Raw genomic sequence first — 24,322 nt, forward strand, 5'->3', positions numbered from 1 at the left:
GCAGAAGACAAAGAGGGAGCTTGAGCAACATGACACGGCGTATTGTGAGTTGTCTACTACTACTACTACTACTACTCGCCCTTTCTGCATCTATTCGCCTACGTTTGGAACTCTTGCTCATACCATACCACGGCTGCAGGTTCGAGCCATCACCCAGCTAAGTGCTGCGGCCTTCTTCACATTCCTCGTCGTCTTCTTCCTCGATCGCAACTTTCGCTTCATACCAAATGCCATACACGAGTACATGCCCCAGCACCATCCGGGGCTTGTCATCACAGATCTTAAAATCACAAAATGTTCGAGTGTCAGTCTTTTTACATCTTGTAAATTGGACCCGGAGCAATGGCACCGCATCGAGAAAGATCTTTACCTCGGAAGAGGCTGGGTCTCGAGCGCATACCTAAACGTAAGGAGGCTGAAGGAGGAGGATCTGACACCCGACGACAAGGTGGTCATGGACGTCATGGTCGGCCGATTGGATCCTTCCGAGGGAGCCAAAGGCCAGGCGGATCAGCCATGGGAATCACGAGGCTCGGGCCTATGGGTCTTGCGGTCAGCCAAAGTACACGCAAGCGACTCCAAGCAGGCCGTTACTGCTGTGGATCTGTTATTTGGAGACGATGCTGTCGAGGCGCGGGACGGCTGGCATATTGTCGGAACGCCCATGTTGTTGGATACAAACCCCAATATACCTGCTGCGCACGTCACGATCCGCCGTGGCTCCCAGCCAGCACCTTTCAAGCCGCAGCCCCGAGTCAAAGACAATGGAAAGTTCAAAATCATGCAATTGGCAGATATTCACCTCAGCACTGGTGTTGGTCACTGTCGCGAAGCGGTGCCAGACGAATACCATGGGGGCAAGTGTGAGGCAGATCCACGGACTTTGGACTTTGTTGCGCGGCTTATTGAAGAGGAGAAGCCAGACCTGGTTGTCCTCAGTGGCGACCAGGTCAATGGAGATACGGCCCCTGATGCCCAGACGGTAGGCAGTCTAACCAAGATATCCGTCATGCCAGATTATCGCTGACTCGTCTAGGCCATTTTCAAATATGCGCAGCTGCTCATCAAGTACAAGATCCCCTACGTATCCATTTTTGGCAATCATGATGACGAGAAGAGCATGTCGAGAGCAAGCCAAATGGCAATCATTGAGCAACTTCCCTATTCGCTCTCCCGAGCCGGCCCAGACGATATCGATGGTGTTGGTAACTACTACATTGAAGTGCTGGCACGCGGCCAATCGACACATTCAGCCCTCACGATCTATCTTTTGGACTCACACTCGTACTCGCCCGACGAGAGGCAGTGGCAAGGCTACGACTGGGTCAAGGAGAACCAGATTGAATGGTTCCGGCAAACATCGGCGGGTCTGAAGAAGAACCACAAGCAATATACCCACATCCACATGGACATTGCCTTTATCCATATCCCACTGCCAGAGTATCGAGAAACAGAATCGTTCTTCTTTGGCGCTTGGAGAGAAGGTGTGACGGCTCCAATGTATAACTCGGGCTTCCGTGACGCCCTGGTCGAGCAGGGCGTCGTCATGGTCAGCTGTGGACAGTAAGTAGTAGTGATTGGAGCCCTCTCCCACGGACAAATGCTTACGAGATTTTAGCGACCATGCAAACGAATATTGCATGTTGTCAACAGACGAGGTCGAAGAGGAACAAAAGCCTCGACTTTGGATGTGCTATGGCGGTGGTACAGGCTTTGGTGGTTACGGTGGTTACGGAGACTATATTCGACGAGTGCGCTTTTTCGATCTCGACATGAATGTTGGCCGAATCACAACATATAAGCGTTTGGAATACAATCAGACGGATCTCCGGATCGACGAACAAGTCATTGTCGAAAACGGCCACCCACTTCCGCCTCCAATCATAGAAGAGGAATGAGTTGCTACCGAGACGGAGAAGATCTTGGATACATATCTTGGTCTAATGCGAATTTGGGCCAACCACTTAGTCCTACTCAAGCATGTCCCGTTTTAGCAAGGGATATAACGCTTGGGAGGGAAATCATCGCAACCGGTATCATTATTTGGATATGCTATAGCACATGAGTCTCGGCGTTAAAGGTGGGACATATCGGAGCATGCATTGCGTTGACTTATTGAGAAGGGTGACGAATTGGCTACTATAAGATAGGCGCTCGGCGGCAAGTTGTATATACTGCGTTGGTAATGCGATCTGAAGATGATCCTCCTTTGGACGCTCAAATTGACAATTTTGCCCCGTATTTTACATGAAAAAAGGAGGAAAAAAAAAAAAAAAAAAAAAAAGATCACTCATGCAGCCCGTTTGACATGAAGCCGCAAAGAAAAGTAAGTGCTGACTGGCTGAATAATGATTGGCCATCATTCTTGGAGTATATACGTATTGTAGTACATTGGAGAAAGCCTATTGGCAATCGTTTAATTTAGTTGCAAGCATGCATATACATATTATGTATAGACTTGTGAATACTTTTGACTACTCACACAATTGAATCGTTGCTTCGGTTTGTATGGTATGAAATTCTCTAGATTCTTCAACACGTCTGTGAGTATAGGTCTATTCTAAAAACCACTCTTCTCTTTCTATTTCTTTCAGGTATCGGTAAGACCGCTAAACTCCGGTTCCCATGCAAATACAAAAATTGCTTCAAGAGCAGTTTCTACTTGATTATTTTCTTTTTTTCTCATTTTACGCATTTATCCTTTTTCTCCCAAAAGGCGACGAAGACGACACTCTTTAGGCACCAAAGACCTTGACGCGCTCGTCAATGGGGATGAACGACTTCTCGCCAGGCTTGTCATTCTCCTTGCCGCCAAAGACGAGCTGGGCATTGAGCTTCCAGTCGGCGGGGATGCTCCACTGGGCGGCGACCTTTTCGTCGATGATGGGGTTGTAGTGCTGCAGGTTGGCGCCGAGGCCCTCGGCCTCGAGGGCGACCCAGAGGGTGTGCTGCAGCATGGCGTCGGCCTGGGTGGCCCACAGGGGGAACTTGTCGGCGTAAATGGGGAAGGCGGATTGCTGCTTCTTGACTGTCTCGGAGTCCTCAAAGAACAGGATCTGGAAAAGATCGAATTAGTATCAAATAGGAAAAGATGACGAGAGTTGTTAAAACCTACCGAACCAGCGGCGCCCTTGAACAGGGCAATCTTGTCGCCAGTGGGCTTCCAGTTCTCCTCGGGGACAATGGCCTTCAGGATGTCGCCGGTAATGTCCCAGAGCTTCTCGTGCTCGGCGCCAAAGAGGACGACGACGCGGACGGGCTGGGCGTTGAACGACGAGGGCACGTGCAGGGTGGCCTCCTTGACAATCTCGGAGATGCGCTCCTTGGAGACGTCGCCCAGGTTCTTGGACAGGACGTAGTTGGAGCGGCGGTTCTTGATCAGCTCAATGACCGAGTTGGCCGAGACGACGGAGGAGGAAGACATGGTTGCTTTGGGTGTGTAGAAGGGAGTAGTAGTAGCTTGGGAGATGCGATTCGAGATTGTTGTAGACAAGAAAGGTGTCGTTTGACGAGGTATCGGTCTGAGAGATTGTTTGATGAATGCAGAGGAGAGCGGTCTCCAGACTTGCGGGCGAAACATCGTGGGCTATATAGCTGTACTGCAACAATGGGACTGACGATATAACACTACAGCAACGCGCAATATGGGTCCTCTTGGTGGGGGCTTTCTGTTCCAACGAGGGGTTTTCGGAGGGGTTCCAGGTCGAGTTCTGTACACCTAGACTACACTATTCTGTACAAGCCGGCGGGAAACATGACACGACAAGGGCAAGGGAAAATGGATTCGTGGAATAGCATCGAACCTCGGGCCTATCGATCGATGGGACGTTTATACGATACCTTTCAAGTAGAAGCAGGGTCGGGCGGTCGGTCGAATGAGAGTCCATCAATGCCCCATAGTTGAGCTCCACTAGAGGCGTGTATATCCGTTGAATGTGTGGTAAGCATGCTTTCATAAGGCTTCTGTAAGCAAAAAGCCCGTGGTATCTACTGCGTAGTGGTGTTCCTGGTGGACCCCTTGGACCCCTCCGTCGCAATCTGGGTCTGGCATCGTCCTTTTCTGGGGCTGTCCCAGAGACGGCTGAGGTAATCGTGGCTAATCAATGCGTCAAAGCACGCAAGCAGAACGAAACGACTTGGGCCCGTTGAAGAAAATCCCACGTGGGGCCTTTTCGGTCGATTTTCTTTTTCCGCTATATGCGTGATTGTCAGGTCTTTCATTGGGTTACATACGGATATAACATTTATGATATATCCGAACTACCGGGCGACTTGTGCTCTTGTTGGCGGTCAAGGTCAATCTCGTCTCTCTTCGCTGAAAGTTCTGCTCGGTAGCTTGTCGGGACGATGGAAAATCTTGGCTTTGCGAAAGGATACATGAGATTCGCCTCACACACACTACGTATCTACCAGATCTGATAATCCTTACTCTTTCTCGAATCAATCGAAAAAAAGTCCCCTTACACCAAATGCCGTCATTCCTGTCAGGGGTGCCATGCGGAGTGTCAAACCTTAATCCTCTTGCCCCTCCACCCCGGGACGGGACACTTTTGCGACCTCAACCCGACGATCGGAGGCTTGTTTTCCACAGGCTTGACAGGTCAAGGGTTATCATTGTTAAGGAAGCTGTGAGAATACTTTCGTAGCTTATAGACATTTCTATGGACGGGCCCATGGCACTTGGAGCATACCCTTTTGACGATGCCAACAAGAAGGCCTCTTCGTGTCTTGGCATTGAGCAGTCCTATCGACATGGAAACCCCCAACACAGTAAACACGTTGATAAATGATATAGTATCAGAGTGACTGTTGTCATAGGCAGACACTCAAAAAGTTGTTACACAGTGGATGTCTGTAGTCCACTGGCGTTAGAAGCAGTACGAGCCGTGCCATGTTCTGGCGTTCAGTGCCCAGCAGATATGATTGCTTCGAAAACCCACAATCTTATCTCAAATGGGAGCAGTTGAAGCACATGGATAAGTTTTACAAGGAGCAGAGATTGTAATTTCTTGCAGTTTCCGAAGCACAGCGACCTTGTGCTTCTCCTTCCTTTCCTCAAATATCACCGCTACGATAGCATACGAGTCAGGCGTAAGCACGGCCATAGCACCGACCCGAAATCCGCAACCTGCCCATTGAATCACCTCACTACAGCTCCCCAACGTTAGAACTGCAACGACGGGATTGAACAAAGGAGGCAGGCTGTAGGCAGTAGTTGAGAAAGGCGTGCGTAGACATTGAGGCGAAGCATTACTGAAGTAGAAGAAAACACTGAGCCGGCGTCAGCAAGTCAAGTCCGCCGGCCGACCGACCGCCGAGCCCGAAGACCGCTACCTTATGTCCGAGGCGGTCATAAAGTGAGGAGTTGTCGGTTTGGAATCGCCGAATAGGTAGCTTTAGCTTTATATTAGGCAGGCAGTGCCACGACCTCGCTTCTATATGAGTACTGTTTCTCTTTTTTCTTGTGTCTATCAATCATAGCAGAATATACACACCCAGCAGGCAGCAGACTTTGCCATCACAATCGATTCAGAGCTTGCTGAAGGAGCCGGAACTTTTGTATTTTCTTCTCTATGAAACCAGCATTGATGCATACGATGCAGCAAAGACGACCCAAGATCCCCGATACCCAGCTTGCGCGAAACGCCAAATATTCTAGGACCATTCTTTTTTGTTGTTGCTAAATCAAGAAAACACAAAACTGTCACTGCCGAGCCTTGGAAAAAAAAGGAACCGCTCGCTTGTGATTATGCATGTGGAAAAGGATTCGGTGCGTGAGCGCGAAAGCTCAACAGCACCGTAGGTTTGTGGTATTGTCCTTCCCATCTCAAAACAAGAAACTTCAGAGCAATGCGCTGCCCGAGATCTACCATGCCTCTGCAATGTACTGGCCAACCTCTTTCTTGAGGTCCCAGAACTTCTGTGCCTCGGGTCGTCCCAGGTTGCCCTTCTTCATTGCCACGTCGACAAGTGCTTCTTCAACACCTTCGCCCATGCCCTTGGAGCTTCCGCAGACAAAGACTCGGCCATCCACTGAGTTGATGACGTACCAGACTAAATCAGCCTGGTTGGTAACCTCTTCCTGCACATATCTACCTTCGCCACGGCGACTCTCGACAATGCGCTTGACGTCGCTTTCGTGAACTCCCCATTCACCCTGGTAGATTTCATCGACCAAGGAGTCACGGATACCCTGGAGCACCCACACCTTGTTGGCACAGTTTGCATTCTTCAGTCTGCGCTGAACAAAGCCTCGGAATGGGGCAATGCCAACACCGGCGCCAATGAGCAGCATTGGGCCATCGGACACGAATTGCTTGGCCAATGGGTTTGCCATCAATCCCTTGAACATGGGGATATAGATTTGTGGAGCAGGCTCACCAGCTGCCTGCATTGCAGTGTACTTGCGAGACTGACGCTCAAAGAAGCCAGAGCCAATTCCTGTCCGTTGTCCCTTGCGCCAATCTGCAGACTCGTGAACAGTGACAGCAATCTCAATGAGGCGGTGCTGCTTGCCGTCGCGGACCTCAAAGTTCTCATGGGGGTCATTGGACAGCGAATAGAAGCGCGGCATCAAAGGCGGCAGGACCGAAAGCAAGAGATCCAACGGCGGCTTAGAAGAGGGGAATGCATGAAGAATCTGGGACAGCGACACGTGAGGGCCCGTGCGGAAATCGCAGAATACACCTTGACCTTCGCCTGCACAAAGGAACATGAGAAGCTTCTTCTCATTGGGATCGTTGGCATATTCAGCCAACACTCTAAGGAGCTGCTTGGTAGGTGGGTATGACTGGATATCAGAGCACCAAGTGAGCAAGGCTCTGCGGGTGGTGACGAGTTCACGGGCTTGCTCATCGCCCCAGACGGTAGGCCATCGACCACTCGTTGTCTGCAGGAGGACTGGCTTGTCGCGGAGGTACCGCGGCACACCGAGCAGATCGAGAATCTCTTCGACAACTTCAGTGTCATTGGGTGCAGAGACTCCGATGGCCCCACCAACCTTGAAGTCAAGGCCATTCTCAGTGGGGTAGTCCGTAATGTCGAGATCGAAATGGTAAGTTCTCTTCTCAGCGCCGAGCTTTGTCAGCTCTCGAGTGTTGTGAATCTTGGCCGGGAAGACATGGTAGGGTGGGTGTGGCTGCACAAATGACGGTGGCTGAATAGTGGTGTCGAGGTCTTCCAGCTCAAGCTTGGCCAGACTCTTGCTGAGTTGATCGGACGCGTCGGAAGCATCACGCGGGCTGCTCACCGAGATTGCCGAGTCGGTAGGTGACGGCAAACGGTCCGATGTGCGGCGTATGGGCTTCAAGAAAGCCGTCTGCTGGGGCATCTCGGCAACATTGTTGAGCACCTTGGGAATCTCCGCAATCTTAAGGCAAAGACTCCGGAAGGCGTCATTGTCGGGAAGAGGAATGCTTTCATATTCCAAGCCTTCCTTCTTCTTCTGGCCCAGCTTCATGCAGCAGCCTCCGCCGCAACATCTGTTGATCAGCTCCGTCGTAGACTCGCCAGTGATTCTTTGAATGTCTGCTGCACTCTGAGAAATCAGCCTGGTAGAGGCTCGGCGCCTTCTGTGCGGTTCTGGTTGAGGCAGCTCATCTTGGTCCTCAGAGTCTTCGGAGTAGGTAAGAGAGGGAGCAATCGAGGGCGTCCCGGGCGAGCAAGAGCCACAGTCGCGGCTCGTGTCGGTGAGAATCTGCTCAATGCGTGTCGACATTGTGATCTTCTATGTCGCGTAAAGCGATGGGAGAATGGTAGGTGTTAAAAGGTGAAAGAACGGGAAGAGACTGAGGTGGCGAGTCGACGGATGAACTAAGTTGTCGTCGTTATTGGCCAGACCTCATGACAGTTCTCTCATATAGTTGTTGGTGTTTGAAGTGTATAAACTCTATAGGAGGTATTGGCCCAACAGCCGAGGCTGGTTTGGCAATGTTGGGTATAAGGTGGTGTTCCTTCTAGGTGGTTGACACAGCCGCAGAATCCAGATTGGCTGCTGACAGTACTCGGGGTTTCGTCGAATTGGATGTCGCAGGTACCAAGAGAGTACTTGAATTGGATGAATATGTCGGAATTGTGTGTGGTCACTGGAGGCTGTGATCCAAATTACCAGTGGTCAAACAGAAAATGGTGAATTGACGAGTAGAGTGGCCGAGGGTTACGGAGGGTTTTGGTGGGCGGGCAGATTTGATCTGATAAGTAAAGCGATGGTCAGCGATGATGAATGTGGGTATTACTCAGTAGGTAGGTACGCAATAAACCTTGGTGCTTTTTTTTGTGGCACCCTTGACACCCTGTCCCCACGTAGTACTGCCATATGTACCTACTTTACCGGCTATGAGAACCGCTCGCGGAGCCCCCCTAATCAGATGGGAATGCAGCGGAAGTCGCAAGGGTTAGTTAGTACAGGTTGGGTTCCGATGCCGTCGAGTGGCCGCTTGGCGGAGGCGCCCAGAACCTTTTCGCACGCTGCAAAGCCCTGCGTCGGTTTGACGACAGCCAGCCCGAGCCAGTGGCCAGCTAACATTCAGCGTGCACTTGCGGCTGTTGGCGCTGGTTCCTTTCCCCGTCTTGCCCGTCGGCAGGTCCCTTGGGGCAGAAGGAGAAGAGCGAAGAGAGGAAAAGAATTTTGCGGCGATCCCTACTCCGCCCACCAGCCAATGCGATTGACACACTCTAGCGTTGGTCGCTTTTTTGTCTTTTTTTTTTCATCATCTTTTTTTTGCCATGCAAGCGGTTTCTTGGGGGGGGAGTACTCCGGTCCTCGCCGAGCCAGACCCCAATAATTGCGTGCGAACCCCTCCAAATTCAAAATTGTCATTGCTTTCGAAAATTAATGACGAGTGTGGCCGGCAACAATTACAGAGTACATACGCACGTATCTCTCGTGACCCGGTCAGTCTGGGCAAAAGGAGAGCACAAAGGCCAATCCTTGCCGCTTATGGCACTTTCCTTTTCAAACATAAAGGACAAGCTGTCCCGGGCATCAAAATTGCATACGGTAGACTTACAATTGCTTGGTGTCTGACGAATTACCTGATAAATCACCAGACTATCGGCAGGGTTAAAGAACTAGTATCTACGTACAAAACACACGCCGCGCACTGCTGAAATACACTGCCTCTCGCGTTGCTGGCTGCGTGTTTGTTGTATCTTTTGTTGCCGGCCTTTTTAGGTCCTGACAAGCAGCAATATGACACAAGGTCGCAGGGCAGATCTCTCCCTCCAGGGCTTTCATCCAACTGGATGTTACCCGGAAAAAGACATTCAGGATATACTTACATATGCTGCATCATGCGCCTACCCTTGGCCAATCCAGCTGTTCCGAGGGCGCCGTATACGACAGTAGGGAAACGCAATTCTCCCGAAACAATGACTTCTTCCTCGGTACAGTGCTCGGTTCGGCCAGTGATCCCGCAAGCGAACCGAATACGTCGACGACTCGTCGGACCTAGAGAGTTCGCCGCTAGGGTCTACGTAGTGCCTGTCTGGGGTAATAATTACCCATTTGTACACTTTTGTACGGAACGGCACACAAACCTGCACAGCCCGCGTATTTTACGAATCGCGATCATGATGGTCGGGGGGTTTGTCAAAGCAAACAGCCCTGCTGGCTTCTCTCTCTCTCCTCTAACCCAGTAAATCTATCAATCTGCCCACAAATGCAGCATTCATACCACTTCCTCATCCAAAACCTCCGGGAATAAGAGATAAGAATGGGCACAAGAGAGCAGCCTGGCCGCGGATCGCGGGTTGCCGAAGAAGACAGTCAACATGCCCTGTGCGCGTGCAGTAAAATAATGATCAATCGACATCGTGATAACCAACGGTGGAAGGCTCCACATTCAACAACACATGATGATTCGACCATCCAGCACATGCACCATGTGTGAACGGATTTCCACATTGTCGGACCAAGTTCCCCGCGCCGCTACCGGAAAACGGGAAAACATTGGAGCTCCTCCCAGCTGCACTGCTGCCATGGAGCTGCTGCCATTCAGGTTTCTCTGCTTGATTCTTAGTGTCTTCTCTTGCACCGTAGCAGTCGGCTCTCATCCGAACTCCTTCGAATCAAGCTTTCAGTCCTCCTCTATTGTAATCCGGGTCAACTGGTTCGTTCTCAGCGGCATCGCAACGAGATAGGCCATTTCCGCGATTGAGTTGTGCTCCATCGCAATGCATCTACGCTAGAATGTGCTGCAGTCCGACGAGTCTAGAATCCGGGGCCCTCAATCGACGACTCTGGTGGATTTCTAAGGAAGTGGTCAGGATCTCGTCAGCTCCTTGTCAACAATTTGTTGCCCCTTTTGTGCTCAAACCATTCCTTCAGGTGGTCAGCCCGGGTTAAGAGCTTGGACGGCTCCTCATTTCTGAATCATATCGCAAAGGGCCCCTTGCCCCTCGTATCCAGCAGTGAGCACAGATCACATACCAATCTTATCAATCTAATCAGCGCGCCGTGTCTTGCCGATATTTTATCAATCTCATCTAATCCGATGGGGTCCGAGACCGGCCATGACCCTTTGAGAAACCAAATCTCGCGTAAGAGATCCGTCTCCAGGGCTGAAGAAGACAACAGTGAAATGCAACTCTCCTCCCTAGACGTGTCCACTTAGTACAGCTCTGCTCGTCCGGGGGGATTGGGAGGGTAATCCATCTGATAAGATTTCCTACATCCCAACGCCCTGGGATCGTCTCCATCATTGGCCCAACCACAAAAGGTTCCATGTCGCCAACGAAGCCCTTTAGCGGGACAACACGCCGGGGGTCCCGTCGCGACTCGCGTGCCGTTCCCCGAGGCTGACACGTCTAGCTTTGATTGTTTCAATGCCGTGAACCCCCCGACCAGTTCAACCATCCATCAGCATGACACCCATGGATCAAGACTGGCAAACGCAGACGATGGACACATCATATGCGTAGAGACAATCACAAGTCCTAATGATCAACCAAGGCACAAGGGCCCTGAGCACCTATCCATGTTCTGCAACAGTGTACCCACGCAGAGTCAATTAGTGTTCGAGCTTGATATATTCTGGTGGAGTGCGATCAACTACCGGCGTTCAGAGCCTGCCAGGCCTGGCACGAACGACCGGCTAAGAACTTGGCATGCTAATTCTAACACACTTTGCCAAGCTTGCCATGGTTCGTATTAGAGTAAAGTCTGACCGTACCTGATTCTCAGCATGCTATGAAATCAGAATGTGGATCATCGAAGCAATGTTTGACCAAAAAGGGCGATTGTGTTTTAACGCAAGGCATGGATTGTTTTCTAGCGATCGAACTCTGTTGTTCTCTGAAGCCCAAAAGAGAAGAAAAAAAAAGAGCAAGACTTGGTCGTTAGCCTCTCACGTCCTAAAACATGTCTTGACTTCTGGGAGCAAGTACTTTTGCACCTCCATTTCCTCCGGACCCGCTGCCACACTTCGATACACAGACCATGGAAGAAATGGATACGTGTGGCCCAGCATCGGTTTGCTGGCGATGTTGATGAATCAGATGATCTGCGCGCCATTGTCAAGGAGCAGTTTTGCCATCTCGGGGTGACGTGTTTCGTTGCTCCATTGACAACTATGCTGCTCTTCCCCAGTAGAAGTGGATTGAAGCCATGGTTGCTCGCTCCGGACGTGAGCGAGGTCTATTTGCTGCGAGTAAATCAATGTTGTTCAACCGTTTATCAGCAGCACAGTCACGATCGCGATTTCATGTTCTTCCATGATGTGGTCGGGAGATCAGGTGGAGTTGACTTGATTTGAACTGCCCTAGAAGCTTCCAAGGAATCTACTCCGTCTTTTCCTGTTTTCAACAAAAGTTAGACCCATGAATTCCCCAAGTACAAGCCTCATCTCCACGACCTTGAATCTCGGAGATAACCCCCAGCGTCTTCACTTCGCGCTGTTCAACCCCGAGCTCCGGAAGCATAAACACTATGCCGAGGACCACTGGCTTTCCTCAATGACACATCTGCGACCATGTACCGGAATCCGCAAGCAAGGGATCATCACCATCATAATTATCCCATAGTTTCTCACGTTCGAGAGCTCTCTCGCTTTCGGTCTTGGCTAGAGGTTTTTTTTTTTTTTTTTGCCGGTATTGGTCGTACAAGAGGGTGGTTTTCTGGACCTTCCGGAACTGCTCTGCCGACAAAGTTCGCGGCCAGTCTGGATTATTATCAGATTCAAAGTGCGCCAAAGATGCCGCGATAGAAAAGGCGTTGCGTATCTGCCACCAGTTCCATCGGCCCACATCGTTGGTGTGGCTCTTGAAGTGCTCCTCCGCGCAACCCAAGATGGCTTTCTCATAGATGACTAGCTTTCCGTCAGACCCTTCTCGTCCACTTTGCTGTTTGTTTCTTTCAATTTCCGCATTGTTTCGTTTCTCTTCAATCTTTCTCAGGTTGTCAATTCAAAGTTTGAGTGGGAAAGCAAGGTCACTCACGGGCAAGTGGCCAACGAGGATTTGGCTAGCTTATGCTATATCTTCAAAATCCTCATGAAGAGTGCCGAAAAGAGTTCGTGTACCTCACTAATGGTAAAATAAAGCGATCGAGTAGCTCTTATGGCAGGGAACATATACAGCATTAGAAAGCGCAGAAGGTTTTGGATAGCTTTGCTAGCGATTATTAGCCTTGGAATATCTACCAACATAAACACGGAGAGAATATCACTACAGATTTTACACCAGCTCTTATACAAGATATCGTTTCTCTTAGATGTCCCATCCGATATGCCTCGCAAATATCTTTTTATGTTGCCCAGCATGGTTATATCATTGCTCATTCTCAAAAAATCTCAAGCCTTCTCAGCTCTTTCTCCGTCCAATCCCAAAGCTTATCCGCTACCCCTTCGTCCTTTAGTATTGTCCTCTCTATGTGCTCCTTTGCGACGGGGTAATGTAGCAGACCCGACTTTGCCTCCGGGGACGTACTAGCCCAGAGCTGATTGTAAGCACCCTCGGCAACGTCGGCAAAGGTGAACCGCTTGATCAAGTCCATGAACGCCTGGACAAGTGCGGGCTGCGTCGGCTCGACTCCCTTGGATAGACTCGTCTTGGTGCCACCCGGGTGCACGGCGACGGATCGGATCCCGGGGTATCGCTTGGACAGCCCCTTAGTGAAGTAGACATTGGCGATCTTGGAGTGGCCGTAACGCTGCCAGGGCCCGATGCCGCCCATGGTCGTCTTGGCCTCTTCGAGTAAGAGGCCATTGGGAGGGCCGAACCATTCCTGTGCTATCGATGTCACATTGACGATGCGGACATCGCCGCCGTTCATAGTGGCCGTTGCCTCGAGGACTGGCAGCAACAGCTTGGTGAGGAGTGCGTGTCCCACATGGTTTGTCCCAAACTGGATCTCGTATCCGTCCTTTGTTAGACCCTCGGGTGTGGCCATGATGCCGCCGTTGTTCATGAGTATGTCGAGACGATTGTTCGCGGCACGGAATGACTGTGCCGCCTTGGCCACGGAGTCCAGCGACGCCAGATCAAGTTCAATAAAGTGAATGTTTGCAACGGTCTGCTCCTCGCTTCTATGCACCGCCAACCCAAGACTAGCCTTGATCTCGGCAATGGCAGCGCTCGCTTTCTCGCGATTGCGCGCGCCAATGTAGACGGTTGCGCCGTACCTGGCGAATTGCTTTGCGGACTCCTTGCCGAGACCGTCACTGCCTCCTGTAATGAATATGACCCTTCCACGTAGGTCTGGAATGTCTCGATCGGGCTTGAACTTTGCGGCACCAAACATCGTGGAGCAAAGTTGTCTTTTATATTAAACTTTATACAGCCAATACAAACGTGTCAGTATTCCTACGGCGCTTCAGGATATCGTTGCAAAAAAAAAATCAAATTGGACGTTATACAATATTCAGTAAGAAACTGCAAGAAAATCTCAATTCTGTCAAGTTTGCTTTAATATTACACCTATGTATGATGTTATGTCTCCAAGCTCTACGGATTTGGGCTTCAACTTATCGACGTGAAAACCGCTCGTCTTGTATAGTATAGTAAGAGAACGGGATTGGAATCAATTCCGCGCCGAGTTCCCTGTGCGTTATGGTCACGCTGTCAATGCCGCTTATGATGATGCTGACCGATTTGTCCGTCGAGGATCGAATGTCGCATGCTATGCAAAGGAGCCGGATGGATCTCCCATCTACGCAAATTCGTTTCAAGGTTAGAGTATTATGGGCTCAGGCATGTGCTCTCCGCAATTCGCAGTGATTCCCACACCTTTACAACACGATTTAATGCTATAATGAGTGCACAATAAGTGAATATTCTAAGTCTATTGAACCTGGCCAAATAGCCATCTCTCTCTCTCTCTCTCTCTCTCTCTCTCTCTCACACACACACACACATACACACAACGGTACCATTCTTGCTACGCCTTTGTGGAATGCCCCAAATTGATACGCGCGCTTCGTGGAGAAGAAATTTGCTTGCTGCAACTCTTGCGTCTGGGGAAAGCGAGGAAAACACGGTTGCCTAGAGGGCAGGCTGTTGAAAAACCTGAGATTGCGCAGCGAATAGCTAAAGTTACCTTATTTAAAAAAAAATGGCTAAATATAAACTCGAAAAGAAGGGGGGAAAAGGAAGAAATTAAAATAAAAAATATATAAATATCCATACTCATATTTGAAATTTTAGTTTATTTCAGTTTTGCTCCTATTATATCATATTATTACAGCTATATAAGCGTAAGTATTTGGTAAAAATGGTGTTTTTCAATAGTTTGCCCTCTGGTGCTTTACAAAAAGTGAGTTTGGAGAATCGAGCGACTTGCGAGCAATAATTCAGCAGCATCGGCTAGATTATTTGCGTTTGAGTTGGCTCAAATGAAGCAGTGTGTTGATTTCTTCCTTGTTGTTTTGCAAGTGTTCCCCGACCTCGAAAACGGTTTTACCTTCCTTGTCTTTGATTGAAAGATCGCAATTCTCATCTTCTAAGAGCGCGGTTACAAGTTCCAACCCGCCTTTTGCAACAGCAATATGTAATGGTGTTCTGCCCTCGTAGTCTTGTACATTGACAAGATGTCGAACTTGGCCGAATATCAGACGGAGTACTTTGGTTGAATCATTATGAGGATAGCCCCGGCAAATAAGATGAAGCACGCTTTGTCCCCTGGAATTAAGGGCATTGATATCGACAGCTGCATTGATTTCCAGAATGAATTTAAAGACATGCAAAGACCTTTGTGCTGCGAACTGGAGTGGATTTTCTGCCTGCCGTGTTCCGTGTTCAAGCTGTTCCACAGTCGCGTGCCGGACCAAGACGCTCATGGCTGACAAGTTTTCCGAACGGCAGGCGCGATGTATCATGTTGCCTCCATTCCAATAAATGCTAGGTGATTTCCTGTAGGTTTTACTGAGTAATTCATTCTTGGCATCGGCATCCAGAAGACTCCAGTAATACTCGTACAACTCGATAGCATCCCGACCAATCCGTGCAATAGCGCACGCGGAAACGAATATATCAAAGGGCTTCAGCCGGTCCTGGCGTCCAGATTCCCAGGACAGAAGTGTGTCCAACAATTCTCGACAACCAGAACTGATTGCTGCGGCGATATGACTCTGCAACAAAGGACCTTGAACAAAGTCAGCGCGTTGATCTTCGGTTCCGAGTTGGACGAGTTGATAGAACAGTTTCGAGTTGCCTGCTTTGATAGCCTCTCCTGCAGCAGTAACATTGCGCTTTGTTCTATCCTTGGCGTCATATATCGAACACCCTTGGCTGACAAGATATTCGCAGACTGGCAAATGACTATTCCTTGCGGCACAAACGATTGGCGACAGTGCTGCACCTTCACGCTTTCCCAGTTTCGGATCTACTCCTTGAGCAATGCATGACTTTACGTTGGAAAGATTCCCAGACGCGCAAGCAGACCAGATGTCGTCTTTTGTCTTGGCTGAAGAGGGAAACACATACTGAGTATCCGCTCCTTGAGGATGAGATGTCTTAGTATGTCTTTGCAGATCTGACCCCGAGGTGAAGCCAAGAGTATGATGAGGACAATTATCTTTGGGACAGAAAAACTGTATTTTGTGATTTCTCACATGTTGATTTCGACTTTCTCTGTCCAGGAAGCCTTCAGAGAACATTCTGCATTGCGACTTCGAGCACTTGTATCTTGGGAGTCCATTAAATGCGAGAAAGTCGTTCTGTTCGCGAGCGCCACGAATTTGCGGCCAGATTGTCTCAAGAATCTTTCTGATGGAAGAGCACCGTTCTTCCAGAATTTTCTCATAGGATCTAAAACATTCGTTGTTTGGAACAGATTCAATCGTAGGGGGATCTTCTATATTCGCACCACATTGGTATGGTTCAAGAGCGTGTGCTTCGAATCTGGTTTTCAAAAGACTATTGAGGTCGATGATAAGGTTTGGGGGTGCAGTAGTGTTCTCTGTCAACACGATGTCTACATGCCGCTGCCAGTAGACGACAATGTAGTCAAGAAGTCCATAATAGCCAGAGATAGCTGCGCCGAAGATGGCTTTCGCATCTTGCCCTTTCTCGAATGGAGATGAAGCGAGATATCGCGTAGAAAAAATAGCCATATTCGCTTGTTCTTGAAACAAATCAAGACGTCGTGTGTCAATCAGAAATCTGTATCTCGTGTCTATAAGCTTCTGCAAACTTTCCCTTGCAAATAGGAGAAGTTATGCAACATACCGTAGAGCTGTGTCATGGACGAACCGAACGATCAATTCACATTCCTCCACCTCATGTTTGGAATGCTCGACATCGACGAATGAGCCACAAATAGTTTTGCAATCATCGACTCTTTTATTCCTCGGTATACAGATACCTTTCATTGGATCAACGCAAAACAAAGATTGAATTTCCCTCCATTTTAGGGGCCGGGTAGCGCATGCAATCCAATGCAGAATCTTGGCGGCAGATTCTTTCAATGTCCGACGCCGGCCAGGATGCTCCAATAGACGAACAGCAACACGCTCGTACCTGAATTCCACATATTAGTACATGCGAAAACTATGAGTCTTGGAACACTCACGCCTTGTCCAAACCATCAGGAAAGTTGACAGTGAGCTCATCGTCCAGCTCTGTTGCAGAGCCTTGAGCCAGAAGATTTCCCATAACAACCGTAGCGTACAAGAACATGCCTGAGACTGTTTAGCCAATTCCTTGTATCAGGAAAACACTAGTTTGATGATTCGCTGAAGAACCTACCGTTTGAGGCTTCAACCACCTTCTTTGCAATACTTTGCTCCTCGAATCCTTCAAGACTGAATCTTCTTCCTAGCTTTGATGCCTCTGCCCTTGTGAATGACTTGATGTCATCTAAGTGGGCAGCGAATGTGTCGAGCTTGAATGTAGGATACTTGAAGAGTGCCTTGTCCAATATGCCGTCTCTCTGTCCTGTGATCAGTAATCGCAAACTCGACCCTTGGGCTGACGTTTCTGGCATGATTTCTTTCAGAAACCAATCAAGGATACCTATTGACTCGCTGACTGGTTTACCATTATCGGGACACTCATCCAGACCATCCAGAATGATATGACATTCTCTTTGGCTTAGCAGCAACATCTTGGCCCAACTTTTGAGGCAAGTCAGACTTCTTGCCTGTCTATCGCTAACTGAACCGTACTCTTCAAAAGATGCACCTACGAGAGTAGGATCTTGTGTCAGCAATTGCACAATGACTGCTCGTAGCATATCGGTCATGGAATGCTTGGTGTCTTCTCGATGTTTGAAGAAGAAGAACAGGCAGCGTGCTGTGCTAAAACTAGTAGAATTACGAAGATGAGAGATGACTTTGGACGCGAGAACTGTTTTTCCTATTGCTCAGATTGTTAATTACTCCTCGTCAAGGTGAGTAAGTACATTTTTTCTGCTTACCGGCTCCTGGCATGCCATGGATATAGAGGGTAGTATTGGGCAGGGTCTGGGATGTACTCCACCGTAGAAACAGCGGCTCTCGTAGAAACCACGATCCGGACTCATGATATCGTTGCTCTGAGGCTCCCTGGTGATCGGCTTCGTAGTCTGGAGGCTCCAACTTTTGAGTAAGGAGCCTTACTTCTTTCAAAAGCGTCGCAGTCCGCTCTTTCGTGTCGCCATCCTCGATTCTGTGCTCGATGGAGTAAAGTTGTTGGGCTATCTGCCTATATACCTCACTGACTTGATCTGACAAATAATCAATTTTCCGGGTTGTTTCTATCGAAGAAACATCCAGTCCTGTCAAGATCTGGTCTCTGGTGACTTGCACCTCCGAAACGGCGGCATTGAGTCGTTCATCTGCTAATAGTGCTCTATGACGCTTCAGGCTCTCGGCAATAGGCTTGAAATCCGTTCGAAAGGTTTTCCAGGTCGAGTCGAAAAAGATCCGCCAGCCTATACCAAGAGTGAGATGCCTTTTCAGTCATCAAGACAAAGTGATGAGACTGCATACCTGGTCTCGAAAAGACCTTCAATGCATTTTGGTGAAATCGGAGAATATCTTCAACGTATCGCCCAAGAACCTCCAACACTGATGGTGAGGATGCAAATAGACGATCATACTGTTGCAGGTGAGGAATCAATTCGCCAAACTCCACATATGTGTCAAGCAGGAACTCCAAGGTCTCGAGTTTGGAAGAGGCGATCTAAGAGGTCAGCAAAAGATAAATCACGTTCACGCAAACCAAGGCCTCTTCTCACCATTAACATGAGTTTGATAGGACCCTTAAAGCACCAAGAGTCAGTCGCTAACTTTCCATGAGATCTTGTTTTCTCCACATACCCAGATGAAAGCCACGACTTCCGACACGTTCAGGAATATTTGGACGAGCTTCTCAATCTCGGTCATCGCCTCGACAAACTTGGAGAGGCGGCCAAGGTTCCGAAGCTTCTTTGTTGAACCATATTGATTCTGGATTTGTTCTATCTTGTCAAGAACATCGACCAGGGACACTGCAGCAAATTGATTTTTTTTCTTCCTCTGTCAGCGCATCTCGAAATCTTTGGATCGCTTTCTCTAACGTGCTCTGTGGGGATGAAGTCATTGTTCTCTCCGCCGCAGCCGCTCTGTCATACAAAAAGACGTAGACGCACAAAGGAAGAATAATGTTGAAAACAGAGTCAATCAGTTGTAGATCAAAGTTTTAAATATTCTCTCTGCTCAAGTCAGGCGAGCTGGTATGTCTGATGACGTGGCAAGCAAAAGCAGGCTTGTGCCTCGATGTGCCTCGTCAGGCTCTGCACTGCTTGTGTTGCCCGACTGCGGTTGGGGGTCGCGAGTATTGGCCGGCGGCGTTCTTGCATAGCCACTATATGCGCCATCCCCTGCAGCAGACGCCCCAGCGGCAGGCCACTGCCTCAGCGCTCACCTTTTGTCGGCTCCCTTCCATCAAGTTATTGCGTTCATCGCATCTCAAGGACTACCTAGTAGTGCCGAAAGTGTGCTTTTGGCCCAAAAGTCATTGCCTTGTCTCAGCATTCGCTCCTCAACTTTCCTTTACCGCCAAACAATTGCTACTCTGTGTTCTCCTTCAATGTAAGTATGCTCTGTAGCAATCGCAAGTTCTCAATGATCAATTTTTGATCTCCGCGAAGGGAAACCAGCGACGCCAATCAATATGCTACTCCTGCATCGCTTGTAAAATACGATGATGCGCAGTCAATGTCAGAAGACATTGCGGAGGATGGATCGGATGGTGACCAGACTATCTGCTACGGGGCGGTAGGTGCTTGTTTATTCTGGTCTCAAGCATTGGAAACCTCCCTACGCATGTCATTCAAACCTAACGATTATGGCAGTTTTGCAACATGAAAGCACGCTTGAGCAGAACAGAGGAACTCGGTATTGTCGTTAGTCCTTGGGTTCAATTTCACGAATTTACAGTGACTCAAAGAGACAATTATTTGTACCTCAGCAATAGCTTGAGAAACCCGGATTCTAAAGACATTGGCGTCCTAAACATGACAGACTCAATGGCCCTTATCCCGTTGCTGTCGTTTCAAGGCATTGTCATCACAGCGATAATTACCTCAAAGTCCATGAGTCTTGTCTCGAAGAAATCAGGTCCCAAAACGTTCACCGCGGATATCTCAATCAACGTTACGGGACCAGAGGCGCTCTTTACTGCTATAGGTGAGACGCTGACTACCCGGAAGCAGTTTTTGCAGCATCCCGAATACCTGCAAAAAGGGTTGAAATACATGAACCCGCAATACTTTTATCGCGGTAATCAACCATCTGATTTGCGGTCCCTGGTTGGACCTTCGCCGCAGGAAAAAACACCTTCATTCTCATTTCAGGAGTTGACCAATCTCATGGACGGGACGGGCATGCTGTCGGATTATAGCGAGCATATCGATAAAGTTCTCTCGCTGGGTTTGATCAGGACCGCACTCAAAGAGTATGTTCTTGGAAAAGAATCATCTGGTAGACCGCGAGTCAATGCTAACCTATAGGTGTGGTCAAGTCATCAAAGAGATGGTGTCAGTTTCATTCTTGGTCGCGAGGATGCCAACAGAGCTTCACTTCTGACCCAGAGCCTGGCATCTGCTACCAATGAAGGGTAGGTCTTCTTTCAGTGACAAGCTGATAAACGGTGGATGTCATGCTGACCAGGCCACATAGGTCTTCTGACAAAGAGCCGTACACAGCGCTCGGTGGGATTTATGCAGATGAAATGGGTCTTGGCAAAACATTGACGATGCTTTCCGCCATTTCAGTCTCGGAATATTTGAATGCACGGGCTACCGACTCAATGGAAATAGATTCAGACCTTCAAACAGTAAAAGCGACCCTAGTCGTTGTCACCGCACCCCGTATGTATCACATCAGCATTCGCTCCCGCTTTCATGTGAAGCTAACCGTAGAGTAGAGCTAATCAATGTCTGGGATTCTGAGATAGACAAGTCGGCTCATCCACTAGATATCACGGGGGGGAACGTACTGACCGTCGTAGGCACTTCGCACCAAATGTTTTCAATGTGAGCATCTTCCACGGCGACAAACGAGCAAAGTCTCTGCAGAGTCTACACGAAAAGGACATTGTTTTGACTACCTACCATACGCTCATATCAGATTGGACCTCAAAACGCTTGCTTCACCAACATACGTGGAATAGGATAGTCCTTGACGAAGGTAAGGTCATTCATCTTGATAGCGCCTTTCAACCCAATGCCTTTTCCACATCCTTCACCAATACATTTCAAGACTTACGGGAGAATAGCACACTGCATTCGGAACCAGTCAACACATCAATTCAAGGCGGCCCAAAATATAAATGCTCGCAATAGGTGGTGCGTAACCGGAACTCCTATACAAAATTCGATGCACGACTTGCGATCTTTACTGGGGTTCCTCCACTTCCGCCCCTTCTCAGAACCAGCCATCTTCAACAAATTCATCGTGGAGCCGCTCTCATCGCAGGAGCTCGATCCTGTTCGACATCTTCGCACGCTGCTCTCTGTCATGTGCTTCCGACGCACACGGGCACTTTTATCCTTGCCGCCATCAGATTTCCATAAGATTTCCGTAACCAGAACGGCTGACGAAACACATTGGTATGATAAGATCCTCGCAAGCGCAAAATTGGAGTATGAAAACATCGCAAACATGAAATCGACAAAGAAGAAGCATACTGTCCTATTTGCAACTCTTATGGAATTGCGTCGTTTGTGCAGCAATGGGCAGCCGCGAAGTGAGGTGAAGAATACGTCGCAGAGTAATGATACTGAGTTACGGACGCAAGGTTCAAGACTCGGAGGCAAGAAGAGAAAGAGGGACACCATAGCCTTCTCGGGATTCTGCGAAGACTGTTGCAGTGACGAAGTCGATCCAAGCCTTGGTGCCGCGTTACGCGAGTTCTGCCCAACCTGTTCCGAATCTTCGTCGTCGCCCTTATCAGGGGCCATGGTCATCGAATCTATCCAGAATTTGCCAATGGATTTTGAGTGTTCTTCTGCTAGCAGTCCCGCTTCATCCACTTTTGCTTACCAACGAGAAGTTCCAAGCCTGCTGCCAGCAAACAACTTGAAAGCAGCTCTGCCTTCTTCCAAGATTTCTGCTGTAATAGATAACGTGGAGAACTCGCCAACGGGCCACAAAAAGTCAGTCAAACATCCCAATCCCTTCCTTCCAAGATAATTGAAGGTTGAATCTAGAGCTAAACATCTGACAGCTTGATCTTCACTTCCTGGCGGCTCACTCTTGACGCGTTGCAATTCGAGCTGAGTCGCCGCGGTCTTCCTCATTTGCGCATCGATGGAACGACGAGTTTTCTGGATCGACAAAGAATTTTGTCTCAATTTTCCGAGGATCCTGACCAATGCACTCTTCTCATGACCATTGGAACGGGTGCTGTTGGGTACGTAAACTCGTTTTTTCCCATGCTTTGCACAAATCGATGCATTGAAGCGCAAAGGCTCACGATTTGGATGCAACAGACTTGCCATCACGTCCGCTAACCGGGTTCATCTCGTCGAACCTCAATGGAATCCCTCCATGGAGGACCAGGCCATTGCAAGGGTTATTCGTATGGGCCAGGAGAAACGTGTCAGTGTATTCAAATATATAATGAAGGGCACAGTAGAAGAGGTACGTCTTATCACGGAGGATAAAACAAAGTGGATATATAAGAGTTTGTCGCTAATTGATGCTCGTCGTCCCTTACAGAGCATTGTCGAGTTGCAACAGAGGAAAAGGCGCATGGCTAGGATATCGCTGGACGGAAATGATGACGACGGCAGACTCGAGGTTCGTCTTTTCCTTGTCCTTTCCCCTTTCCACTGTCTTTTGTCTCTTCTATAATAATCGCAGCCTTATGCTAATGGCTATGCTAGGACTACCGCTTCGTGTTGACGAATTTACACTAGTTTCTTGGGTATCGTAGTGGCAGACTTGTGATCCTTTTTTTTTTTTCCCTGTAAAAAGATAGAAACTGTAGATAGTGACTCTGAGCAAAATTCGTACGCCACAACTCAATTAGCTTGAGCAGATGGGAAAATGGATCTGCCATAGATAGTCTTCCAGACCATTCTAGCCACTACTGCCGGCTGGACTTGGGATGGTTATATCAATGTATGACGTCTCACCTCAATTCGACTCGCTGTATTAAGAAACATGCAAGCCATTCTCTATGACTCGTGCAATCGGTGCGAAATGCCAAACATGCAGTAAACGCACAATCAAACCAGAAAGACAACAATAGTCTCGCTCTTGGACAGCTACGGCAGATATTTGACTGCCGAAAAGCTTCAAAACTTGCTCATGACAGCCTATGCAACCGTTTCATCCCAAGCATGAATCATGAAGAATGGCTCTTGTGATGAGAGTGTTGTAAGGTCATGACTGAAGACTAATATTAATGAGACACAAACCATGAGGCCGAAGTGAGAAATCCGAGTTGACCACGTTGACAGTTTCACGGATATTCCGCAAGTGGAGTAGTAGAGGAAAGGGAAAAAATGCTGCCGAAGATGCTGACGACGCCGAAAGTCAGAAAAAGAAAGATTTCTGCCTCCTAAAGATGCTTATGTCAGGAGTGATAAGCGAACTACAGACGAAGAGAAAGAAGCTTTTTTGGTGGTTGGCGACGTAAACATTGGCGGTGGGTGTCGTGCTGCACGTCCATCTCCCGAGACCCCCCTTCTTGTCCCCTACGTAGGATCCTGGGACATGCGCCAGACTATACAAATCCCGAGGGCTTGGCGCAATGCTTAGTTGTATGTAAAGTTGGGAGCAGTACGTATTCCAAGTCACGTTGCGCCTCGGCTTCTTCCTGTAGAGTTCCGCTATTATGTGGGCAAATCGGGAATAAAAGTGGTCGGCCGGATCTCGATAGGAGGTTTCCTGGGGATGCTGTTGCTGCTATTGTACGGACGAATGTGTTGCATTTGCCAGGGAGGAACGGAGCCTTTACCGCGATCAAGCCTTTTCTTACATCCAACAAGCTTCTTTACGGGTCGCGGCTACGATGTAGTTACGCGTCGGTAGGCAGGCGGGCGGGCGGGTTCAGCTGGATTTCCCTCTCTGTCTATCAGTGTGTTGCTTTCTCGGGGGGATCGACGCTGGGGTGCGACCCCTGGTCCGGAGACAAGGCCAAGAGATTCACAATAGCATTTCGGAACTCAAGCTCGGGGACCCGCGAACATCAAACGAAACAGGGCCAGCAAGAAGCCGAAAGCAGTAAAATCCATACAACAGCAGCTTTCTCGACTCTTTGGCAACTCGGTTCACATCACGAGTTGCGCTCTAGCGACGGAAGAAAATAACGTTGTTGGGCAAAGATCATCGATTTGAGTTTAAGAGTAGTAGTGCGTGCACACATGGCAGATGGACAGAATCAATACCAAGCAGTCGTATCTCCCAAAAAAAAG

At 48.9% G+C, this 24,322-nt stretch overlaps 6 protein-coding genes across 6 annotated transcripts; 2 read left to right on the plus strand and 4 right to left on the minus strand.

Moving 5' to 3' along the window:
* Nucleotides 1-29: 29 nt before the first annotated feature.
* PFICI_07843 (uncharacterized protein) lies at nt 30-1,898 on the plus strand (the record flags this gene model as incomplete). The annotated part of the gene is made up of 4 exons (XM_007836424.1): nt 30-44; nt 140-982; nt 1,037-1,563; nt 1,619-1,898. The coding sequence occupies 4 exons, from the start codon at nt 30-32 to the stop codon at nt 1,896-1,898; spliced, it is 1,665 nt and encodes a 554-aa protein (XP_007834615.1).
* Nucleotides 1,899-2,735: 837 nt separating this feature from the next.
* On the minus strand, nt 2,736-3,424 carry PFICI_07844 (uncharacterized protein; the record flags this gene model as incomplete). Its single annotated transcript, XM_007836425.1, has 2 exons — nt 2,736-3,056; nt 3,116-3,424. 2 exons carry the CDS (start codon nt 3,422-3,424, stop codon nt 2,736-2,738), a joined length of 630 nt encoding a protein of 209 aa, XP_007834616.1.
* A 2,442-nt stretch (nt 3,425-5,866) lies between these two features.
* On the minus strand, nt 5,867-7,717 carry PFICI_07845 (uncharacterized protein; the record flags this gene model as incomplete). The annotated part of the gene is made up of 1 exon (XM_007836426.1): nt 5,867-7,717. One exon carries the CDS (start codon nt 7,715-7,717, stop codon nt 5,867-5,869), a length of 1,851 nt encoding a protein of 616 aa, XP_007834617.1.
* Nucleotides 7,718-12,778: 5,061 nt separating this feature from the next.
* Nucleotides 12,779-13,738, minus strand: PFICI_07846 (uncharacterized protein; the record flags this gene model as incomplete). Its single annotated transcript, XM_007836427.1, has 1 exon — nt 12,779-13,738. The coding sequence occupies one exon, from the start codon at nt 13,736-13,738 to the stop codon at nt 12,779-12,781; it is 960 nt and encodes a 319-aa protein (XP_007834618.1).
* Nucleotides 13,739-14,804: 1,066 nt separating this feature from the next.
* Nucleotides 14,805-18,800, minus strand: PFICI_07847 (uncharacterized protein; the record flags this gene model as incomplete). Its single annotated transcript, XM_007836428.1, has 8 exons — nt 14,805-16,596; nt 16,663-16,953; nt 17,006-17,114; nt 17,182-17,790; nt 17,852-18,346; nt 18,405-18,597; nt 18,653-18,676; nt 18,735-18,800. The coding sequence occupies 8 exons, from the start codon at nt 18,798-18,800 to the stop codon at nt 14,805-14,807; spliced, it is 3,579 nt and encodes a 1,192-aa protein (XP_007834619.1).
* A 959-nt stretch (nt 18,801-19,759) lies between these two features.
* PFICI_07848 (uncharacterized protein) lies at nt 19,760-22,819 on the plus strand (the record flags this gene model as incomplete). The annotated part of the gene is made up of 10 exons (XM_007836429.1): nt 19,760-20,352; nt 20,419-20,514; nt 20,577-20,733; nt 20,826-20,857; nt 20,908-21,086; nt 21,175-22,054; nt 22,126-22,311; nt 22,391-22,541; nt 22,620-22,700; nt 22,787-22,819. 10 exons carry the CDS (start codon nt 19,760-19,762, stop codon nt 22,817-22,819), a joined length of 2,388 nt encoding a protein of 795 aa, XP_007834620.1.
* Nucleotides 22,820-24,322: the final 1,503 nt, after the last annotated feature.

The sequence above is a fragment of the Pestalotiopsis fici genome, assembly GCF_000516985.1.
Source record: "Pestalotiopsis fici W106-1 unplaced genomic scaffold PFICI_Scf_5, whole genome shotgun sequence".
Classification (NCBI taxonomy): domain Eukaryota; kingdom Fungi; phylum Ascomycota; class Sordariomycetes; order Amphisphaeriales; family Sporocadaceae; genus Pestalotiopsis; species Pestalotiopsis fici.